Here is a 22139-nt window from a genome sequence, read left to right as displayed (position 1 = left end):
TGATACTCGCCTTACAAGGAAAAGCTCGGAAATCCCTAACCAGAAATCGAACCACACCCGAGGGTTGCTCCGGTTTTGCTGACAAATGCGCCAATCACCTGAGCTACATCGGTGCTACTTGTCGTTTAGTGACATTTGTATTAAGCATATTTTAAGGTGTGTGCATTCAAAAGAAGACATTTTCAATATATATATTTTTTTCAGGGCATAAAAATAACAAGCTAATTAATTACTGTATTTTTATATTTCTATTCAAATACAAAGTTGTGCCTAGTACATTTTTGAAACTATATGTATTGTAAGCATATCATTCCAGTTGCTGAATATTTAAGAATTAATATGTTTGGTATTGAATAGGCCTATCATTTTTATATGTATTACAGTATACAAAAAAAAAAATATTTTTTTAAACATACTGTAAACTTAGGGGAGCTCTTTAGGTTTACTCAGGAACGAATCAAGTCATTTGCTTCATACAAGCATTAAATTACAGGCAGAACCATCAGCTTAAAGAGTAACTTGATAAACAAGTCACTTCATTCTAATAAACAGAAGGATTGTATCAAAGCACTTTCCTATTACAATGAGCTGTCCAGGAGATTTGTCACTGTCAGCTCAAAGAGAATAAAAGAAGTCCTGTAAATACACTGATGATTCATTCAGCAACTTCTCCAGCGAAACGCAACGATGCCTCTCCTTTTGCAAGGCAACTCATTTGTTAAGGCCGTCATCAAGACCCATTTGTGGTCAGCATGAAATATTTTTAGAACTAAGCCAATTCGCATGAAGTGCTCCAGCAGGCTCCAAACTGTGAGGCATGTCGGGAATTCTGATTCAGGACGTGATGTCAGAGATGCCAATCTACATTACATATCCCATTACACAAAAACTAAATACAGTTAACAGGTCAAAAGCAAACTCAAATGAGAAGTTTTACACATTTCTTCCGTAAAAATTTGTTTTGAATATGTAAGAAAATATGTAAAATTAGGATCATGTCGTGTAACTGTAGAGCAATAAGAATAATGAAATTAAGGATTTCTTTCTTTTTAAGTGCTACATCCACGAAAGCAACAATTCTCAGCTTAACATGGGAAGTATGTAAAAAGGCCGGTTTCACCAACGTTCGTCAGATTTTTGCTTCACGGCCGTCACGGTTCGTTAAAATTAAAGCTGTTTCTTCATCATCGTTCAACAAATAACCGACAGCATGTCAGCCTGAAGATCTCTTACGCAGGTCGTACATCTTTCACACAAACAGAAACATAGTAAAAAGTAAGAAGTCCTCATTGGTCAGGCATACAAAGAGTTCTCTGTAAATCAAACACATTTGTTGGACGTGTATAATTTTTTGTAGCAATGCAACTTTGAAAATAGACATAACAGAAAACGCCGAATCGTCCGTAGGAGTTCAAGTATGATATAAAGAATCCCTATTAGTCGACAAACAAAGAGTCGTTTGTAAATCAAGAAAATAAGTGCAGAATTATTTTTGTAGCAATGCAACTGTGAAAATGAACGTAACATAAAATGCCTTAAAACAGTGATCGTCAGCACTCGCTGAAATGTGCAATGGGTACGCGGTGCCGTCCCCTGTGCACCGTCGTGCAACAGGGAGTGATAGAGAGTATACCCGCTAGAAGCTACGAGAGCACTATAGTGCACTGCGTTTTCCGCGGGTAATAGAGGCTCTATGCTGACGACCCCTGCCTTAAAAGGAAGTTCATGGATGTAATTTAAAGCTCGAAGTGAAAAGATTAATGCTTTTAATTAGAAAGTATTAACACAATAAAAAAAGACCGATAGAAAAGCATTATACAGTACAAAGAATTTACTACATAACAAAAATGTCAGGGAAAAAAAGTGAAATGAACCTATTTAAAATCTTAAAAAATCAATACAAAAGTAACTGCTACGAGAGGAATTAGTACATGACCAATCGTTGTAGCTAAGGTAGTATAGTTTTTGTTCAGCATTGTTCAGAATGTTTAATGGGCTTTATGACTTATTTTAAAAAGTCGAGTTCGCAATGTAGGTCCGTTATTATCCATCAAATAAAATCCATAATTATTTTATAGTACAGGTTTACGAATTTTACTTATATCCAGTATATTCACATTTGAAAATTGGGTAACATTTCCAACGATTTGACAGTAGTCCGAAATCATCAGTTATTTATTATCTTTAAACATTAATTCATGCTCGCTTGTCACGAGGAAGTTTACAGAATAATTAGAATAAATTGCTAATTTAGGGATACGTAGTATTAATGTGAGGGGATCGCAGTATTTTTGAAAATAGTGGTACCTTGTGTCTCATTTTATTGCGGGTCTAGCGTAGACCAGTCTTCTATGTCGCACCGTGGGCAACGACTCTGTCAGTAAATTGGTCTACACAATTGGCTTCTTAAGGGTGAATGATGAACAGTCAAGTACCCGCCATTACATATTATATATATATATATATATTACTTACATACAAATGGCTTTTAAGGAACCCGAAGATTCATTGCCGCCCTCACATAAGCCCGCCATCGGTCCCTATCCTGTGCAAGATTAATCCAGTCTCTATCATCATATCCCACCTCCCTCAAATCCATCTTAATATTATCCTCCCATCTACGTCTCGGCCTCCCTAAAGGTCTTTTTCCCTCCGGTCTCCCAACTAACACTCTATATGCATTATATATATATATATATATATATATATATATATATATATATATATATTTATTGTATATCCCTCAGAGACAAGTGATTACGTTCTTATAGGAAAGTGCTGGAATAAAAAATACAAAAAAAAAATGCGTTTTAATTGCAAATGTACGGAAAACGGATTTAATTATGATCATTAAAATAAAGAGAAGTTCCATTCTATAAGTTTACTAGTCGTAATTTTAATAATTTCGTAATGACACTTTGTTTATAAGAAGCGGAAACTGTTAAATAAATTTGATTTGTTTTAATTTGTAATGTGCATGAAACTAACGCACTTTCGACATGAGGCAGCAAGTAATAATTCATAATGCCAACGAATAAAAATAAAAATTCCTATACTCGATATAAGAAGACATGAGAAGTCGGTAATATTTTGCCTGTCTCATTTCTTCTACTCACAGGTCGTACAAATCTATGAACCATAAAAGCAGCTGAAAACGTGACCCAGGGTAAAATTCTTCTCCCACAAACTTCCTTATGAATCAAAACAGTGGAAAAAGTAAGAAAGACGACCACAAGTCAAATTAGATCTGATCTCTGAGCACTCACTCAGGCATGCATCTATCCTGATCGCACTCGACAGTGCGTGAATGCTATTGACCTGTTCTTTGACGGTTCAGCAATCAAACTACATTCTAACTATAGGCCTACCAAATTGAAACAACAGTCCTATAGAGTAACTAAATATTTTCGAATTCCAGGGGATCTTCCTCTAGTGCTCGCTGTGATAAATTATACTATGTAACTTAATGAAGATTGTGTGCCTTCGTGTTGAACTGACTCCAATATCAAGATACACGACTCTACACTGAAAATTACTCGTGTTAATTGGTGAACAATTTATATTTTTGCCATTATTTAATTATGCGAGTAAATAATTACAATTATAAATTAACTACAAAAAAGTAGGTTATAACTTAGGAAATTCTCTCGAAAGAACAGTTCGTAATGTACTATTCCAATGCTGACCATTTAAAAAAAAAAAGTACATTTTTAAGTAAATTTTAATTACATGCATGTGTGTACGGGTTTTTCCACTGGAATTAGTATCAATGACACCAGATTCCTAATAACTAAGCCGTTTTGCCCAGCCATTGATTTTCTTGTGGGCTTTTTGCTTGTATTCTTAGATCAGCTTTAGAGACTTTTAATAAAGAGAATATTAAAATATAAAACGTATTACAAATTATTCTAATACAAGTTTGACAATCGAAACTACTGTGTACGGGTTTACATTAAACTACTTGATACACTTACCACAGTGTGCGTATGTTAATAAATATTTCAATGCTAAGTGAGAAATTCAACAAAAATACCAAAGTGGATAAATAGTTTCAAAACAATGTAAATATCTTCTGACTACAGGTATGAACATGTTTAATAATAAAATGCATATTAAATTCTGAAACGTTAGAATTTCTATTTTACGTCATTAGGCCTACTTGTTTTTTTTGTTTTTGTTTTTTTTTTTTTTTTGTGAATGCTACATCAATAAACACATTTTATTGAACTTATAGTGTTACTGATTCTTGAGTATTTTATGCATATTTAAGTAGGCCTACATAATGTAGGAATTTCTTGATAAATTAAGAATGTATTTATAAACAGCAGCGTTCCATGTAGGTAACTACATACGTACGTGACGCTATACTTTTTCAGATGACATCATTACCTCATTCTATGCACACAGCAGTCAAGGAAGCTCGATATATACTGACAACTGATTACGGGATTGGTCAGTTTTTGTGTAAGCACAGAATTAGCTCACTACCTTGCACTGTAAAAGCCTGCATACTGAGTTCCAAGGCCAGCTACTTCTTTCGACAACTTCCCAGTAAAGGGATGGCGTCCGACACTGACAACATCTACTTCTCAAGACGTTAACACTATTGTTTATTCAGACTCATAATAAAAGTACCACCAGAGTCCTTCACTCCATATGCTACTGCTGCTGCTGCTGCTATTACTGCTACTACCACCACCACCAAGTGTTTCTAAATATATATACAGAAAGGATGTGGAGAGGAAGCACCGTAGAAAATTTTGGACGTAGAACTACGATTTTCTCCTCGCTAAAAAATGAAACCCTCCTTCGATCTCCTTCTATTTTCCTCGTTCTCTTGTTCTCCTTGTATCCCGCTCGTTTTCTTATTTGCACGCTGTTCATCAACAACATCTACGTAAATATATTAGGCAATCAATAAGTTTCCGGACTGCCCTGAATGTAGGCAACACTCACGACATAGGAAACAGAGAAGTTATTTAGAACCAGGGAAACACCTGGAATCTACACTCAAAGCATCACTTGAAAGGCAGAGAAGAAGACTAGCCATAAGGCGTATTAGCAGAGATTACAGGAAAAATCGCAATAGGTTCTTGACATGTTTGCACAAAATCACGTGTAGAAGCTCAGTTCTTAAAGACACTCTGACGCTGTTTGATAACTGACTCAACAGGCATAGGAGGAATGATCTTTAGTTACATACGCGTTTATGTTTAACGGTGCAATAAATACAAGTGCAGTTCGGAAATATATTGATTGCACCTTGTATATAAAACATTATAAAGCCATGATAATGTAGCATTAAACAAATTATGTGTCACGCTGAAGAAAAAATGTGGATAATAAAATTATTGTTGATGCCATAATGAAATGATATGCAAATTCAACTCTGACGTATGCATTTGCAAACATTGGCAAATATTTATTGGAAGAATCGTGTTAGTCACGAAAGGTCTTCGTCCAGGTTTGTAGCCTGTCATCAACTTTATTTAAGATATACATACAACATCTTTGGAAACCTGGAAAAAGAAATGTAGGCCTAATGAGATGGGAACACGTGTGGGAAATGAAACAGTTTATACACTGTTATTTGCAGACGATCAGTTAGCCATAGTCCAGGATTATGATATGGAATATATGAGTGGAAAACTCTTATAATAAATAGGACAAAATAAATTAGGAAAAAAAAATCATTTTATATGGCATGTGGTGAAGAAACAAGAGATCTAATTTTAGAAAACGGAAAAAGCTGTATCAAGAGAATGATATAAAATATCGGATACAGAAAGAAAAATCAGCATTAGCAATGGGCAAATCGCAATATAGCGAACGTAGAAGCTCCGCCCACGACCCCTTCCACTTATCCCCTACTAGCTCACCAGACACTCAACATGATAGGCGAGTGTTGTGTCGAATGCACATTTCATGTGGGTGGGAATAACTTCCCCTAATGGCGTTCGCTATATTGCGATTTATCCGAATGTACTTTAACATATGAAGCAGAAACATGGCAGCTGAATATAAATATGATTTTGAAACTGTTTAGTACAGAAATGGACTATTTAAAACGCTTCACATGACATTCTAAATTGAAAAAAAAATTAGAAATGAGGCAAATGAAAGTTCTAAATTAAATTTTAGATTTTGTGAAATATAAGCAGTTAGAATAGTATGAGCATGTTCGACGAATATCAGATCAGCGGCTACCGAAAAAAATTCTAGATTGGATACCATTTGGAAGAGGAAAGAGATGTCGTCCCAAAAGCACTTGGATGGATGATATTAAAAGATGGATGAGAGAAAAAAAAAAGGTTTACAAGAAATAGACTGCGAAGACAGAACAGAGTAGCCTAGATCAGGGCTGGGCACATTACGTGATTCTGAGAAATGAGCGCTGTGTGCTTTAAAGAGCGCGTCTTGCGAGCGCTCTGACGTATGCATACTGTACGTCATTCAGTGTCGGTGCAGTGGTGACTCTGCAGTATGATGGCGAACTTTGAAGACGGAGCTTCCGCTCATACACTAAACCGTCCCGCCATTCCCAATTCGTTTAATGTATCATGGGAGGAGGAGTTCTTTTTGGTAGAGAGCAGTGGATTAGCAAAGTGTTTAATTTGGCATAAAACACTCCAACTGATTAAGAGGTTCAGTATCCAACGACATTATTCTTTACAACATGCTATTGAATATGACAAATATGTTGGTAATGAACGCCATAAATTAATACAACTTAAAGAAAATGTTTCTCAGATACATTATATTAGAGTATCTATTTGATATTTACATTGCATTATAGGTTATTATATATTTAGTAATATATAATTTTAAATTATACAAGTATTATGATATATCATAGCATAGTATATTACAGTTCATGATATATCATGTTATATATCATGAACTGTAATATACTATACTATGATATAATCATAATATTTGTATAATTTAAAATTATATATTACTAAATGTACTATAATAACTTATAATGCAATATAAATATCGAATAAATACTCTAATATAATGTACCTGAGAAACATTTTCTTTAAGTTGTATTAATTTATGGTCATATCGTATCACATCATATCATATTTATATTATATTATATATTATATTATATTATATTATATATTAACAGAATGACAATAATGCACTTAGTGAATCGGCTATGAGAATTAGCTACAAAATTTGCCACGAAATTGTAAAGGAATTGAAAACATTCAACGAACGTAATTTCATCAAGCGATGTTTAATTATAATGGCAGATGAATTCTGTCCACAGCAAGTAGGGGAAGTGGAAGCCATATGCCTTCTCGTACAACCGTGGTGAGGAGATTGCAGTATGTGCGTATGGGTTATGTAAATAAGCCTAATGATTTGTGTGTGTGCACAGAGCGAAGTTTATTTCATTAAATTAATAAGAGTGTTATAAATTCTGTAATGTACAATGGATTGATGTAATATCTTTATAAACTATTATGTACTGACAGACTGAATGACTAGAACAACCGTGGCTCTTGTTATATTAATGCAGGTAAGGTAGCTGTAATGCGAGTCCGCCACTGCGTGAGCGTTCTGTTCTGGCTTGGAATTGAAGTGCCTTGCGGAGCGAGAGCAGCTCTGGCAGACTAAATGGAGCCGCTCTCATGCCCGGCCCTGGCCTAGATGAAAATAGAAGTGGAAGAAACTCCGGACATAGAAAGATGTATTTACATCGTATATCTACTCATGATGATGATGATGATGATAAAGCTATGCATCTGTCTACAGATGATCGCATTCACACGCAGTTCTACATAAATATATGCAGCATAGTAAAGCTACGCACCTGTCGATTTTTTGTAAAAGAGATTATTGAGCAGTGTCAGGTGTTACTGTAGTAAGTATAGTATGAGGAATGTCTGTGTTACGAATTTACGAACCAGCATACCCATTACCATGAGAATTTCTGTGAATTTCCCAGGAAAATTCTTAAATACTTCCTTAAAAAGTAAAAAACCACTTCAGTTCAAACTTCTCTTGTCTTTCAATTGTCACACTCATTCAACGATTCTTCAGTTGGTTTTCTTTTAAACGGTTCACTATATGAAATAAAAAGTAAAGAAAAGAGTTTGCCTCTGATTGAGGTTCTGGCTATACATCTATTATCAGGCATTACATTTTATATGTATCAGAGAAAGAACAATTGAAGGGTCCAATTAAAAAAAAAAAGTCCATTTTCATTTAAATTGTGATTTATACAAACTGTAAGTCTTATGTTATCTTTCTACTGTATAATTTTTACTCTCACAAGAAACCTCTATATTATGGTCTATTTGAAACTTGCTTCATAGTTGTCATTCACATATACTGAATATTGAGAAGCATTTAACCTCAAATATCTAAGTAAAAGAAAAGTGTGACTTAGTGATTTAGTGATTTTTTTAATTGGACCCTTCAATTGTTTGCATACATCTTAAATGTGATTAGTGAAATATTTTACTAGTCTGCGATGTACGCAATAGATGGGGGAAAAGAACTGGCCATCCCACCCCATTATCTCCTGACTCAGTTGCCTCAGGAGTGGTGCCTTATTGGTGTCAATGAGATTCAAACCTGTCTTCGGACAGTTGACTAAACAACAATAAGAACAAAGTTGAAATTCGTAAGACTTCAATTCAAGTATGCACAAAGGCATCTGTTTACTGCATCATTACTTTAATAACATCACCAGAAAATGTCCAGAAGTATACACAGAAAGGTAAGGAAAAGTAAGACATATTTCTTCCTAATTTTTATTATCTTCAATAATTTAACGTCCATCTGTCCAATTTTAATGTAGCCATGTTCAAACTTTGGCAAATATCAGTCAACACGTGTAGATTTGTCTAGAGTACATATATACATACATACTAGAGATGGGATAAACTGATCTGTAACTGTTTCAGGATCGAAGCTGTTCCAAAATAACAGTTTCATAAGAATAGTTTACAACATCAGTGCCAACTGTTTCAACTTCTCATCTGCTTCAGGAACATGTTTCAAAATCCTTGAAACGTCTTTAAATGAGCTGTCCAGTGTATTATGACGACGAAAGTAATTTTTCGTAGGTTACTGTTAAAGACTAGAGTAAATAACTACAATTCAAAATGAATCGATTTTAGTAAAAATAACGCATATAATCCTAGGCGAGTTTAATAACGATAGATATTAGCCGATAATATTTTCGCGGTATATTAATAATTTACACTATGTTTGGGCACCATGAACATATTCTTCATCAATGGGCGACTAATAATAATTAATAGCACATTTATTAGGGAATTTGATTCGTACAATTAAATTGCGCTGTCTTACATAGGCTACTGTTGCACGAAGGCAGTGTGGAGGTCGATGATAGCACTACACGTGGTCTTTGCAGACAGCAAAGAACAGGGAAACTGTTTAGAAATTGAACTCTTTATCTCTTGGAACCATGTGGAACGCTGAAGTTATCACTGGAGCAGTGTAACATTCTTTGGAACAGGTTGTTTCACGAAACTGTTTCAATTGTGGAACAGTTTCAAAAAAACTGTTCGAGCTTTTTTACCCATCTCTAATACATACATACATAGTCACATTGACTTTTATATATAAGATTTATGCATGAATGACAACACAGCACCGCTCATGTTTTATAACAGTTAAACTTTGACAGAAATTTGTAATTTATTACAAGGCATCAAAACAATGCTATGACATATAAATTTTGTTTAACCCTGTTCTGTAGAGTCACCACCAAAAAAAGACGAGTTGTAAGCAGACAAGTCAACAAAACAAGCTACAACAGCATTCCTCCTTCTAGTAATGTAACATCAGCTGCGTTTTGACAACCCTCTCCTGTTCACTCACATGTGATGAATAGTTGAAGACATGAGAAGCTTAAAATTGTGTAACCTTGCCAAATCTGATCACTGTCATTCTAACTATATTTCTTTTCAACAAAAACTTCTTTACTCTATTAACATTTTCAACGAAGAAGCTTTTAATCCTCTTTTACATCCTACACAAAGAAATTAAAAAATCTGAGAGAATATTTTAATCCGAGAGAAATGGCGAAGAATAAAATTGATAATAACATAACATATGCATTAATTTATATTCTTCTCGTAGTTTCGTTACAATATTCATATAAAGTTTTTTGTATAAACTATAAATCTTCCAGTCGCTTCTTGTCAACATAAAATTCACCTGTTTGCTCAAAAGCAAAACAGAATCAGTTCCCCGTAAAACGTGGCATCTGAGAATGTAATTGCAGTATAAGAAATTATATGACTAAGGGGAGGAAAGAAAGAAATTAAATATTTATTACTTATACAGATAATGTTCCGTCTTAACCACTTATGGAATTGTTATTCAGATATTTCTGCTGTTAAGTAAGAAAGAGATTAAGGACAGAGATGAAATAACTAAACTAGTATAAAGTCTAATAGCAGACTTTAGTAACTGCATCTATATTCTAATCTGAATACATGGTTATTAGTTTTAATTTTAATTTGTTATTTTACGACGCTTTATCATATACGTTCAAAGATCTTCAGGTTCTGATCATCTCTATTCGTAATTGTCCAGGTTTTAGAAACGTGTAGGAGCAATGAGAAATTTGTATGTATGTAATTTACCTTTCCTTGAAATTAATTTACTTCTCAAAATGTTAATATCGATTTGCATTCTGAACTCTAATACAAATTTCTTCTTTTACACTGTTAATGGAATTTATTTCTTAAGAGCAGGATTCCCGGATAAAATATATCTTAAATAGTGTGTGCAAAATCCGCCCAACACTCAGAGACAAAGACCAAACAAACATATAGCGAAAAATTATTTTTTTCGATTATCAAGAATGCAGAAAACTAGTATTTCTATGAAAATCTCGAAACTTGTTTCCCAGCTACATCAATATCTTCTCTACAAAGTTCACTTTATGAGATGTAAATTATAAGTATAAAATAAGATGCTTACCTTGGCATTTGAAGCAATTGATGTGGAAATATTTGTCTTGAACTCTCAGCACCTCTCCTGAACACTTTTTCTTACAGTTCTGGCAGAATGTCTTCCCTGCAACAGAAAACAGTGAAATTAATTAGCTTTTCAATGGAAGTAATTCCTAGCAAGTGGTGAAATAACAACTACAAATTAAATTTATAGGCATAAGAAAACTACGAAATTCTTCGATAGTTGGAAATTGTAGTAAGTGAATACATTAAAAAAAAGATAATTCTACGTGTTTTTAGATTTTTACACGAAGATGGAATCTGCAAAAATCTGTAATTTTTTACTATTAGTAGAAACATATTTTAGTAATAATCACATTTTTAAGAGCAAAGAATGAAACATTCTTACAACGATCCTCAGGTTGGTCAAATCTCTTACCTAACATTCGTTCTTCACAAGTTTAAATATTCCGTAACAGAAATACCTTCTTACTGATGGCACAATTTCACTTTTCATGTAACTACGATACTTCCTAAGACATATAGGAACTGGAACATTAAAATTAATAATAGAAGAGAAGACTGAGATCATCACTGTTTTGTATTCTGTATCAGCTAAAAGGGTCACCACTCCTGCCCCACGTAAACACTTATGCAACAGCGTGCAATGCATAATTGACAGTCAGTTAAAAAGTTGATTAAAATTAATAATTAATTATCATCTCTTCACCAGTTCAATGACGAAAACTAACTTCACAAGTTCGAATCTTGGCAGAGGAGTTGCTTACAGATACAGATACAATAATCGATGCTCTTAACTGAGGATGCATTCCTTCAGGCAAGAAAAGAAATGGATGAACTATGAAAGAATTAAATTTAAAAACAGTCTTGAAATATATTAAAATTTAGATCAAAGTAGAAACAACACGTTCCATTCCACACTCAGTAATTCCCTTACAGATTTTATGTTATCAGAAAAGAGGGAGAAGATACTTGAGACAGTAACAAGCCGCCTGCCTAACACGTAAGAGGAGGAAAATAATGAGGACTACGAAGCGAGGAAAAGAGGTGAATCGAAGATAATGGAATGCATTCGTTGAAGAGATGGAAAATTCAGAAACTGGTAAACAATAGTGTGTTATAATCCTGAAGTAAAAGATGGTTAGGATGAATCACAGACGATGATGAGAACAATAACAATTCTGAAGAATGGGGAAAAACAATGATGTTTGAACCATGTGGGAGATGGTGATTATAATGACAGTGGTGATACACAGTACTCTGACATAGGAGAATGTGCTAGCGCCATCCCTCTACTTCCCCTACTCTATACGCGTTGAAGTGTAGCTAAAATGTATTTTAATTTAGACCATTGTCAATCAAACAGTCTCAATGCGACACCCACAGATCCAATGGATCAAGGATTTACCGTCCTTTACGGAGCTTATTTCCGAAGACATTCTGAGCAAAAAATGTCATATAAACATGGGTCCTATGCTCAATATTTACAGAGTTACGTTTCGTTACTGGAACACACTGCTGTGAACGCGTGATCTTGATCAGCGTGCAGTCAGCAGCCAGCGCGAGCGCTACGGAAATCAAAGACAGCCGTATGCAGTTACGTAGAGTGACGAGCGCCGTCCACAAGCATGCGGCCAAGTATACTCAAGCGGACGGCGACATTTTTAAAATGTGTTGTAAACTCTCCAACACTATAAATAAGGATGCAAAATTGAACTGCAAATAACGAAGTCGGTGGAAGTGGTGTAATTTATAATAATTGTTGTGATAAGTGCGTAAGAATAATGTAATGTTCTAGTTAAAACTAGAAAAAGATGTCTGTACGAAGCAACTAAGGAGTTCACAGCACATTTTTAGCTTCATAATACTTGCCAAATTAAAGAAATTATACTTCTGAATGGTTCATTCTCTATCTGTATTATTCTTTTACGTTCAAACTAAAGAAAAAACGTATTTTACAAATAACTTTGAATTAATGTAATATGTTTACATTAAATTTTTTGCTCAAAATGTCTTCAGAAATAAGCTCCGTAAAGGACGGTAAATCCTCGTAAATCACCCTGTGTGTGTGTGTGTGTGTGTATGATGCAAAATTGAACTGCATATGAGGAGCTTAATATCAAAGGCGGACATCTGACCTTCAGATGAAATTTAGATAATGTGGATTCTTATACATTTTTTCATGCTTTTTTCAGTTATGGTGAAACTATATACAAACTCTAACACTACATTTATAAAAATAAATTGTTTTAAAATACTACAAAGAACACTGTGAAACAAAAAAGTGCCTCTAGATCAAAACTATGGAGACGACAGATGTCCGTCTTTGATATTATATATATATATATATATATATATATATATATATATATATTTCTTTTCACGGATAGTGAATGGAGAAATGGCATAATTACGACAAAGAAAATGGGAGTGCTCTGTCCTAACACAGTCGTTTTCAACCAAAAATCGCACTTGCGCTCGATAGGATTTGAATTCCAGTCTCCAGCGTGAAATTTTTATTCCCTAGCCAATCGACCAGCGGTTCGCCTTATTTTAATTATTGTTATATTCAGCTCTCAAATTTTCTTCAGTAATTAATTACACCAGAACTAACCCCAATTAGCAGTAAATGGGGTTCGAACCTGTTCGGATTAGCTAATGTTATGACTTGGAATTCTATTTCTTGATGTATGACTTTAAGTTTATATTCCTTCAATATACCGCGTATCAAATTTTATTGTAATTTAACAGCCTGTTGTGCTTAAATTATGTTATTTAAAACCAATTAAAAAAATTCGTTCCGAACCTCATGGGAAATTTAAATCTGTAAGTTGACCTACTTTTCAACGTTTTCCTTAACATTTCACAGATTCGCGCAATCTAGTGGGCGAGATTGGCAGGGACTACTGGAGTTCGGAATGGTAGCCTACTATAAGTCATGAATTCTCTTATTATTGTGTATAAACTACAACGCACCTGTTTTAACTTTTAATTATTATTTTAAAAACTTACGTTTAACTAGTTTATTTCTGCTTCGCGTATAGATTTTGCGCAATCACCAGTCTAGTAATAATCTAACCCGATAACAATTTCTATGTGTGAAGTGCGAGGAAGGAGACTTTTAGCAACTTGAATAAGTTCTGCTCATTCAACTCTCACTCTTCCCAGAATTAAAAATACTGACTCCATCAGTTAGTGGCACTGAAGGTTCTACATATATATATATGCTTTCCAATATTAAATGCAATTTTTGTTGAACAATAACAAAGTCTTGATTTCATTAATGCATTTACGAGTGGTTTTAATATCAAATACTCAAAATCTCTCGCAAGTGAAATTATTGTTCTATGAAATGAAGGCAATGACAAGCCTTGAAGGTGGAAGGGAACATAAAATTCCAACAACTACAAGTCGAAGCAGATCACAGCCCTCATGGACTGCACTTGAAGCAGATAAAGGTGAAGCTAACACTTCAGCAAGATACTGTCGATGAAGACTGTCATATGGCAGACAACAGAAATATGTTCCAAACGGGACATTGGACTTTCTTCCAAATGGATGCCAAACAATTCTTTATATGTTATTAGAGAAGTAAAAGTAATTACACAACAAAGTGAAAAAAGAAGCAATAAATGAAGGACGTAGAAATAAGTAATTATAGTGGCCTGTAGCTGAAATATTGTTCTAAGTAAGAAGAAAGAAACAAAAAGACTAAAATAAATAGTGAGAGAGAAATAATCACAGAAATAAAATAATGAGTATAAGTTATGAGAAACATGGTCTAAGGAAAGGATTTCAAAATGAGAAAGAAATAAAGAAAAATAAAAAGATTGGAATTCAAATAACGAAAAAGACGAAAACAGTAGTAACAGAGTCGAAAAGAATATAAAGAGTAAGGCAAGGAGTGAAAGCGTAAGAACGAAAAATAAGGGCAGAAAAGAGAAGAAAATAAAGTTTCAAAATAATATTTGCTCTTTTTTATGTGGAAAAATGTTGCACGAAGTGTATTGGATAGTGCATAAAAGGGATTTGCAGAATCGCTATGAAACTTATGTAATGTTATGTAGAAAAAAAAAAGAGAGTTTTGGAGGAAGAAGAAAATAAGATAAATAAAAAACTCACATAAACCACTCTGATCTAGTGACAATTGATCAAAAGCGAAATGAGTTTCGCAAGAAAATTGGAAGATGGTTTCATCATCAGTTCATCACAATATCTGCTGAGAATCGAACCTCTTTAGGGAAAGTTGTAAAAGCAATCAAAATTTTATATTTATGACGTAAAAGAGTAACTAAAAGCTTATGTTTATGATAAGAAGGAGCGACTGAAAATCTTATGTTTATGGTGCAAAAGAGCAATTAAAAATCTGTTGTTTATCATACAAAACAGTAATTAAAAATGTCGTGTTTACGTATGATACAAAAGAGTAACTGAAAGTCAGGCGTTTATGATACAAAACAGCAATTAAAAATTGATGTTTACGATGCAAAAGATCAACTAAAAATCTGTTATTTGCAATACAAAACGGTAATTAAAATTTGGTGTTTATGATACAAAAGAGCAACTGAAAATCTGACGTTTACGATGCAAAAGAGCAATTAAAAATTTGGTGTTATATAAAAGAGCAATTAAAAATTTGGCATTTGATATATAAAAGAGCAATTAAGAATTTGGCGTTTATGATACAAAATAGTAACTGAAAATCTGATTATGGTAAAAAACAGTAATTAAAAATCTGATTATGATACAAAAGAGCAAATCTAGAGTGTACGATTAAAACAGCAATTTAAAATCTGGAGTTTATGATTACAAACAGCAATTGAAAATCTACGTTTATGCTACAAAAGAGCAATATTGAAAATCTGATGTTAATGATATAAAAGAGCATAAGATGTTTATGATATGATACAAAAGGTATCCATATACCAAAACGTCATCAAAATTTTAACCAGAAAACGATATTTTAAAAATCACATTAACACATGATTTTACTGACTAATCACTACTGGTTGACGTGCGAAGGTGGACCATATCCTGACAAAATCATAATACTCAATTTAATATACTAGTAAACGAGTCCAAATCACAACCCACAAGAAAGTCCAGTGCTGTCAATCAGCTGAAGTCCGGAAGAAGTAAAAGTGGTATGACTCATACAGGTGAAAGTGCAGGTGTGTGACCGAGATACAGAGCTCGCTCTCATGCTTCGCGCATGTCAGTGGGATGTATTCAACTTCAGGTTTATCAGTTTCTTGAAGCAAAAAGAAATATTATTATGTACGTACATTCTTTACAATACAAGTAAAGCAGTCAGTTGAAGGGTGGAAGGAAAACACTGTGAAAGGAAAGAAAGAATTCCAAAATAAATCAGTATGTATATAGGAAGCAAAGAAAATTAATGTATGTAAGTATGTATGTATGTATGTTTGTATGTACAGGCATGTATGAGTGCGATTACGTAAGATGTGAGGTAAATGCACGAGCATTAACTGGGATAATCATCGTTATTAAGCATCACAGTCTTCCATCCTCACTCGTATGAGAATTTTGTACTGAAATTACGAAAATAAAAATAAAAAAGTACAGGCAGGGAATCCTGGTCATGAAATTAGTAATGATATAAGATAGAAAATTCTCCGTTATATTTTTTGGAAAAAATTTCCGTCCGATAATCCCCCCCTCCCCCGCTATTTTGCTTACAGTTTCGTAAGCTGCACATATTATTTCTCATCCAATTTCCTCATCAGCCACCAGCTCATCATAGTAAGTCATAAATCATCTAACCCTTGATGGCTGTGTTAATATTGACCCACAAAACAAGCGCGATTCTCACCTTTGTTTTACCTAACATTCATACTGATTAGGAAAGAAGATCTGACGAATATAAATTTTCTGACTGATCTAAGTTGATATAGGCTACATGTATCATTTTAAAATATGTCTAATTAGTTATTACTGACCTCGTTATATCTAAGGAATCCCTCTTTTATTTCTACTACGCATTCACAGCTCTGTGAGTTTCAGTCATCATAATGGCAAGTGCGAATTTGTACGTAATCTATGATTGTCTGAGGTTACTGTTTCGTGTAGTTAATTTTCAAATCAAATTTATTTTTAAATCGTGATCCGTTTTGGATTGCGTATGCAGTTCTCGTGTGATTATTAGACATCGGATTTCTAGGCACTAAAAATTGCAGTTTTAGGCGCCTAAAATAAGCTCAAAATTTGTAAAATTAGGCTCTATTTTAATGAAAATAGGCATTTTAGGCACATCAAGGTATCATACTTATTTCTTGCACTGAAATTTTTAGTTATACACTAAAATACGCACAAAAAAGTATGTTTAAACATTAAAAAAGAATACTATGTTATATTTATAAACAGAGCTGCACAAATTTAATATATTGAAACTAATGAAATAATGATTATTGATATCAAGATTACTCATTTTAAGTTATTGAAATTCAGTTCCATGCTCAGACTTTATTATAATTATCTGCACAGTACACCACCAGAATTTTTTCTAAATTCTCCACAGTTAACCTTTGCCTTTTGTCACTGAGAATCATTTTGAAAGCAGAAAAACTTCTTTCAACCGAAACTGATGTGAGAGGCGCAAATTTTAAATTAGGTACAATAGAAACATCAATACTTACTGGAACATTTACACTTTCCCCCCATATCACTCTTGATACTTTTTCCAACAATGAAAATCCTACATTCTTATTTAATACGTTGTCCCACTTATTTTTAACTTTTTTCCCAGTTTCGCCCAAAGCAGAATGTATGTTCACTTGAGCTTCCTTTACTATTGCTATTTGGCTACATAGAGATTGTTTTTCACGTTCTAATTGTTCAATGCTTGCAGGTATGAAAGAAAAGTTTGATGTTATGTAGGCAATATCGTTTTTCACTCGTGAGTCATTCAGACAATCTTTCACTGCTTTCACACACGCTGCACTATCAGTTTCAGGTAATTTATCAATAACTGTGACCACTTCTTTAAAATACTTAGAATAATACACCACTGACTGAATCCAGGTTCCCCATTGTGTAACAACCGGCTGAGGTGGGAGTGGGATATCTGGAAAGTTCTCTCTGGATATTGAAATCCTGGATGGGGTTTTACAAAAACATTTTTTTGTGTTAGAAATAAACGAATTGACAAGAGGAAATTCATTCCGGATTGTTTCAGAAACCCTGTGAAGGCCATGTGCTAGACAGGTTACATGCGAGAGGTTAGGATAAAATGTTTTAAGAAGTGGAGCTGCAGCAACCGTGTATGAGGCAGCATCAGTACAAAACAACAGAACTTTAGAATCGTCTATATTACCTGAGTATAAAGACTGTAGGCCTTTATTTACAAAATAAGCAATGGCTTAGCTATTCACTTTCGAAAGTTCCTTAACACATACGAGGTGTGGAATCGAAGGTCCATCAGGACTAAGTTTTCCTACTACCATATTTGCTATATACCTATTCATAGGATCTGAGGTTTCATCCACAGAGACCCATATGTAAGAATCACCTATATCCTCCCGAATGGAAGCTAAAGTTTCATTGTATATTCTGTCTAAGTAATTTTTTCTTAGGGTCGACTCAGATGGGATATTTTGTTTGCAGTATTTTTGTAAAAACTGTCTTAAAACCGGATTTTCAATTGCATTCCAGGGAATGTTAGCAGCAACAAATGCTCTGGTTAAATCAGCATAGAAATTGCTGCTGAGATTGGATGAAGTAGGCTGTGTTAGTAAAGTTTGTTGCAGTTGATTTTTCTGCTGAGCTTTAGCCTTATGAGCCACTCCTTGCACATGCTGCTTTAGGTGGCACTTCTTTTCTTGCGAAATCTAAAAATGTAAAGTAAACTGAATTAAAATAAAATCCTAATTGTTGTATTGCCGTATTTCTATCACAAAGTTAGTGGGTTCGAACAATCAAAATTTTAATGACCTGCAAATACTTTAACTATCGGAATTTAAAAGGTTAAAGTGTAGTGGTCTTAAAAAGAATTATACCTCAGGATAGCTCAGTCAATGTATAAATATTATAGGCCTACTCATTAAAATTAATAGAATTTATATATTTCAACTATTGTTACATACCTGTTTGCTACAAATCTTGCAGAATATTATTTTTCCATCATAAGTGAATTCTGAATATTCTGTTAGCCATTGCCGGATCAATGTAGATTTTGCACTTATATTTTTCGGCATTATCGCGTTAAACTTCACAGGAAAACGTCCTACCGCTCAAAACTTCTCAACACAAATAAGGTGAGGGAAAGAGCAACTGTTAACGAGCATTCAAATGAACCGTTGTTACTGAGATTCAATTGGACAAAAATACAAAGTTCCACTTATTGTTGCATTTCCTGATAGTGTTAACACTAGGAGGGTCATTCTTTTAAATATTTTGTAACGATTTACCCTACTAATTCGCAGTTTTACGACTTTTCATAAATATTTCAAAAACACTCTTTCTCCAAAAATTGTGACTTTATGACTCTCTGAAGGGCAGTACAGCTAATCGGTTTCAGACCGAAAACAGTCATTTTTATAGTATAGTATAGTATAGTATATCTCTGAATCGGTAGCAGCACATGTCGTGATTGTTGCCTGCTTCAAATCTAAGGTTGGTTATTTGTCGCCATTTATGCCTCCAAACATGTTAAATTCGGTGAAATCTATTGCGAGTGTCGTGAGATTCAAAACATTTTGTTTCCTTTATCAATGGTTTCATGGCCGGTGTGAAGCAAACTTTCCACTTTTTAAATGCCTTAAATTTCGCAGTGAATGCATGTATAAATTATAAAAAGTAAGAGTAAAATGCGAAACTTTACAGTGAGTTAGGCATTTTTAGGCGAATATTAACAAATTAGGCTCTAATAACCGTTTTAGGGCATTTTAGGACACTATAAAACTCTTTGAATACCTTTCAATTTCCATGACACACAAATATTAATAATTATTTTTACTTTTCTCCTAAAGAAACAAAATAGGCATTTGCCCTAGAATCCGGTGTCTGGTGATTATGAAACACAAATAATGTGTTCTGTAAATGGTTGCTACTTGAGAGCAAATAGCTCATCTACAAGTCTGAATAAGAGGCGCGTGATATTTTATCAGTATACATACATACATACATAAGTGTCCTGCCCATAGGCAGGTCTTTCACTGCAAACTCAGCATTCTCCAACATTTTCTATTTTCTGCCTTCCTCCGCATATGATCCATATATCTTAATGTCGTTTATCATCTGACATCTTCTTCTGCCCCAAACTCTTCTCCCGTTCACCATTCCTTCAAGTGCATCCTTCAGTAGGCAGTTTCTTCTCAGCCAGTGAACGAACCAATTTCTTTTTCTCTTTGTGATCAGTTTCAGCATCATTCTTTCTTGACCCACTCTTTCCAACACAACTTCATTTCTTAATCTGTCTGTCCACTTCACACGCTCTATTCTTCTCCATGTTCATGTTTCTGCCTCATACAATGGCACACTCCACACAAAGCACTTCACTAGTCTCTTCCTTAGTTCTTTTTCCAGAGGTCCGCAGAACATGTTACTTTTTCTATTAAAAGCTTCCTTGGCCATTGCTATCCTACTTTTGACATTCTGGCTGCAGCTCATGTTATTGCTACATCCCAAGTATTTGAAGCTGTTCACTTGCTCTACTGTCTCATTTAGAATTCGCAAGTTTAGGCCTACCTTCTTTATTTTTCTTGTGACAACCATGGTCTTCGTCTTGTTTGCATTTATCTTCATCCCATACTGTTCACACCTGTCATTTAGCTCCTGTAGCATATCTCTTAGTATCGTCTCCTCTTTTGCTAACAACGCCATATCATCAGCAAATCTTATGCACTTTATTCTTCTTCTTCCTACTTTTACCTCTCCCATGTTCTGAAAACAGTTCTTCACCAAATCCTCCAAGTAGATGTTGAACAGGGTAAATGATAAAGGCCATCCTTATCGTACTCCTCTCTCTATTTCACTTCCTTCAGATATTTCTTCTCCTATCCTGACTTTGACTCGTTGTTTCATATATAAGTCACTGAACAGCCTCCTGGCTTTCCAATCCAAACTTATTTTCCAGAGGATGTCCACCAGTTTGTCCCAATCCACTCCGTCAAACGCCTTTTCTAGGTCCGCAAATACTATATATTCTTTATTCTTCTCTAGGTATCTTTCGCCGATTGTTCGTAGTAGTCCAATTGCATCCCTTGTACCTTTTTATCGCATATTATAAAAACATGCAAAATCAATAGGATAAAAAATGCTTTATAAGGAGAACATTGTCATCACTGATCAGGACAGTGTAAGGACACTGTATTTTACAATACAAAACAATCACAAGAGAAGGCACACATTCACTCGGGAACTGAAGACAGGTTCATTGGATTTGTGGCTAGAAACGCTGCTGCTTGAGCAAGAGAGAAAGAGCTTTGATATTCATATGTGTAGATACTGTCAATTTAACAATTTAAGAAGGGAAAGTCTGACTGGTTTACGATTACAAACATGTAATAACATGGTGTTAGTATTCCAGTTGATGACAGAAATGAGAAAAGTTAACAGCCGTGAAACTAGTAGAGGAACGAAGACCTCGTATAAAACTCTTGTTATATTTGCTTCCATACACTGAAATAAGATTTCAACAGTATTAATAGGATATGGCCAGAAGCAGCTGCAGAAAGACAAGCAAGGAGATGGACTTCATCGCTAATGTTTGTACGAGCACCCACTAGAATCTGAGTTACGTAACGTGAATAGATTTTGCAACGAAGATGTTCCTGGTTGAACACTCAACATCCTCCTCTGCATGCCCTTGAGCTCATCAGATGTTCACTATAAGTCAATTTGCATTTAGTATGTAAATGTTCTTTTCTTTTTCTTCGCAGTCCTACAGGTGCTCAGCTTACTTAATGTACTAATAACTCGTGCATTCACTAATTGATGCAGCAGACACTTTTTTCTCAAGCCCACACACATAATGGAGAGTATAATATAACTGAGCACGAAGCAATACCTGTACAACCACCAAGTGATGTCTATTTCTTCTATTACAGTTGTTCTTGAAAACAATGAGAGCAAGCGAGATTTCTTTTTAAGATCCCACTCTTATACAGGAAGAAGGTAGACACGAGAGTCTTCTATATTAGATAGTGTTAG

General features: G+C 34.4%; 1 protein-coding gene across 12 annotated transcripts in view; it reads right to left on the bottom strand.

The window, feature by feature from the left end:
• The window catches only part of Unc-115a (Uncoordinated 115a), a 609469-nt gene that overhangs the window by 110569 nt on the left and 476761 nt on the right, over positions 1-22139 (bottom strand). For 11 of the 12 annotated variants that reach the window (XR_011335573.1, XM_069843363.1, XM_069843357.1 and 8 more), the window contains one exon: positions 10978-11073. Coding sequence is in view for 11 of the 12 variants with exons in the window: in XM_069843363.1 (XP_069699464.1) it covers positions 10978-11073 (96 nt within the window). In the remaining variant the exon portion in view is untranslated. Of the gene's footprint in view, positions 1-10977; positions 11074-11388; positions 11411-22139 lie in introns of those variants that run through there. The other variant, XM_069843362.1, reaches the window with a different exon arrangement.

The sequence above is a fragment of the Periplaneta americana genome, chromosome 13 (assembly GCF_040183065.1).
Source record: "Periplaneta americana isolate PAMFEO1 chromosome 13, P.americana_PAMFEO1_priV1, whole genome shotgun sequence".
Classification (NCBI taxonomy): Eukaryota; Metazoa; Arthropoda; class Insecta; order Blattodea; family Blattidae; genus Periplaneta; species Periplaneta americana.
Note: the sequence above shows the minus strand (reverse complement) of the source record. Positions and strands in the feature narration are given on the sequence as shown.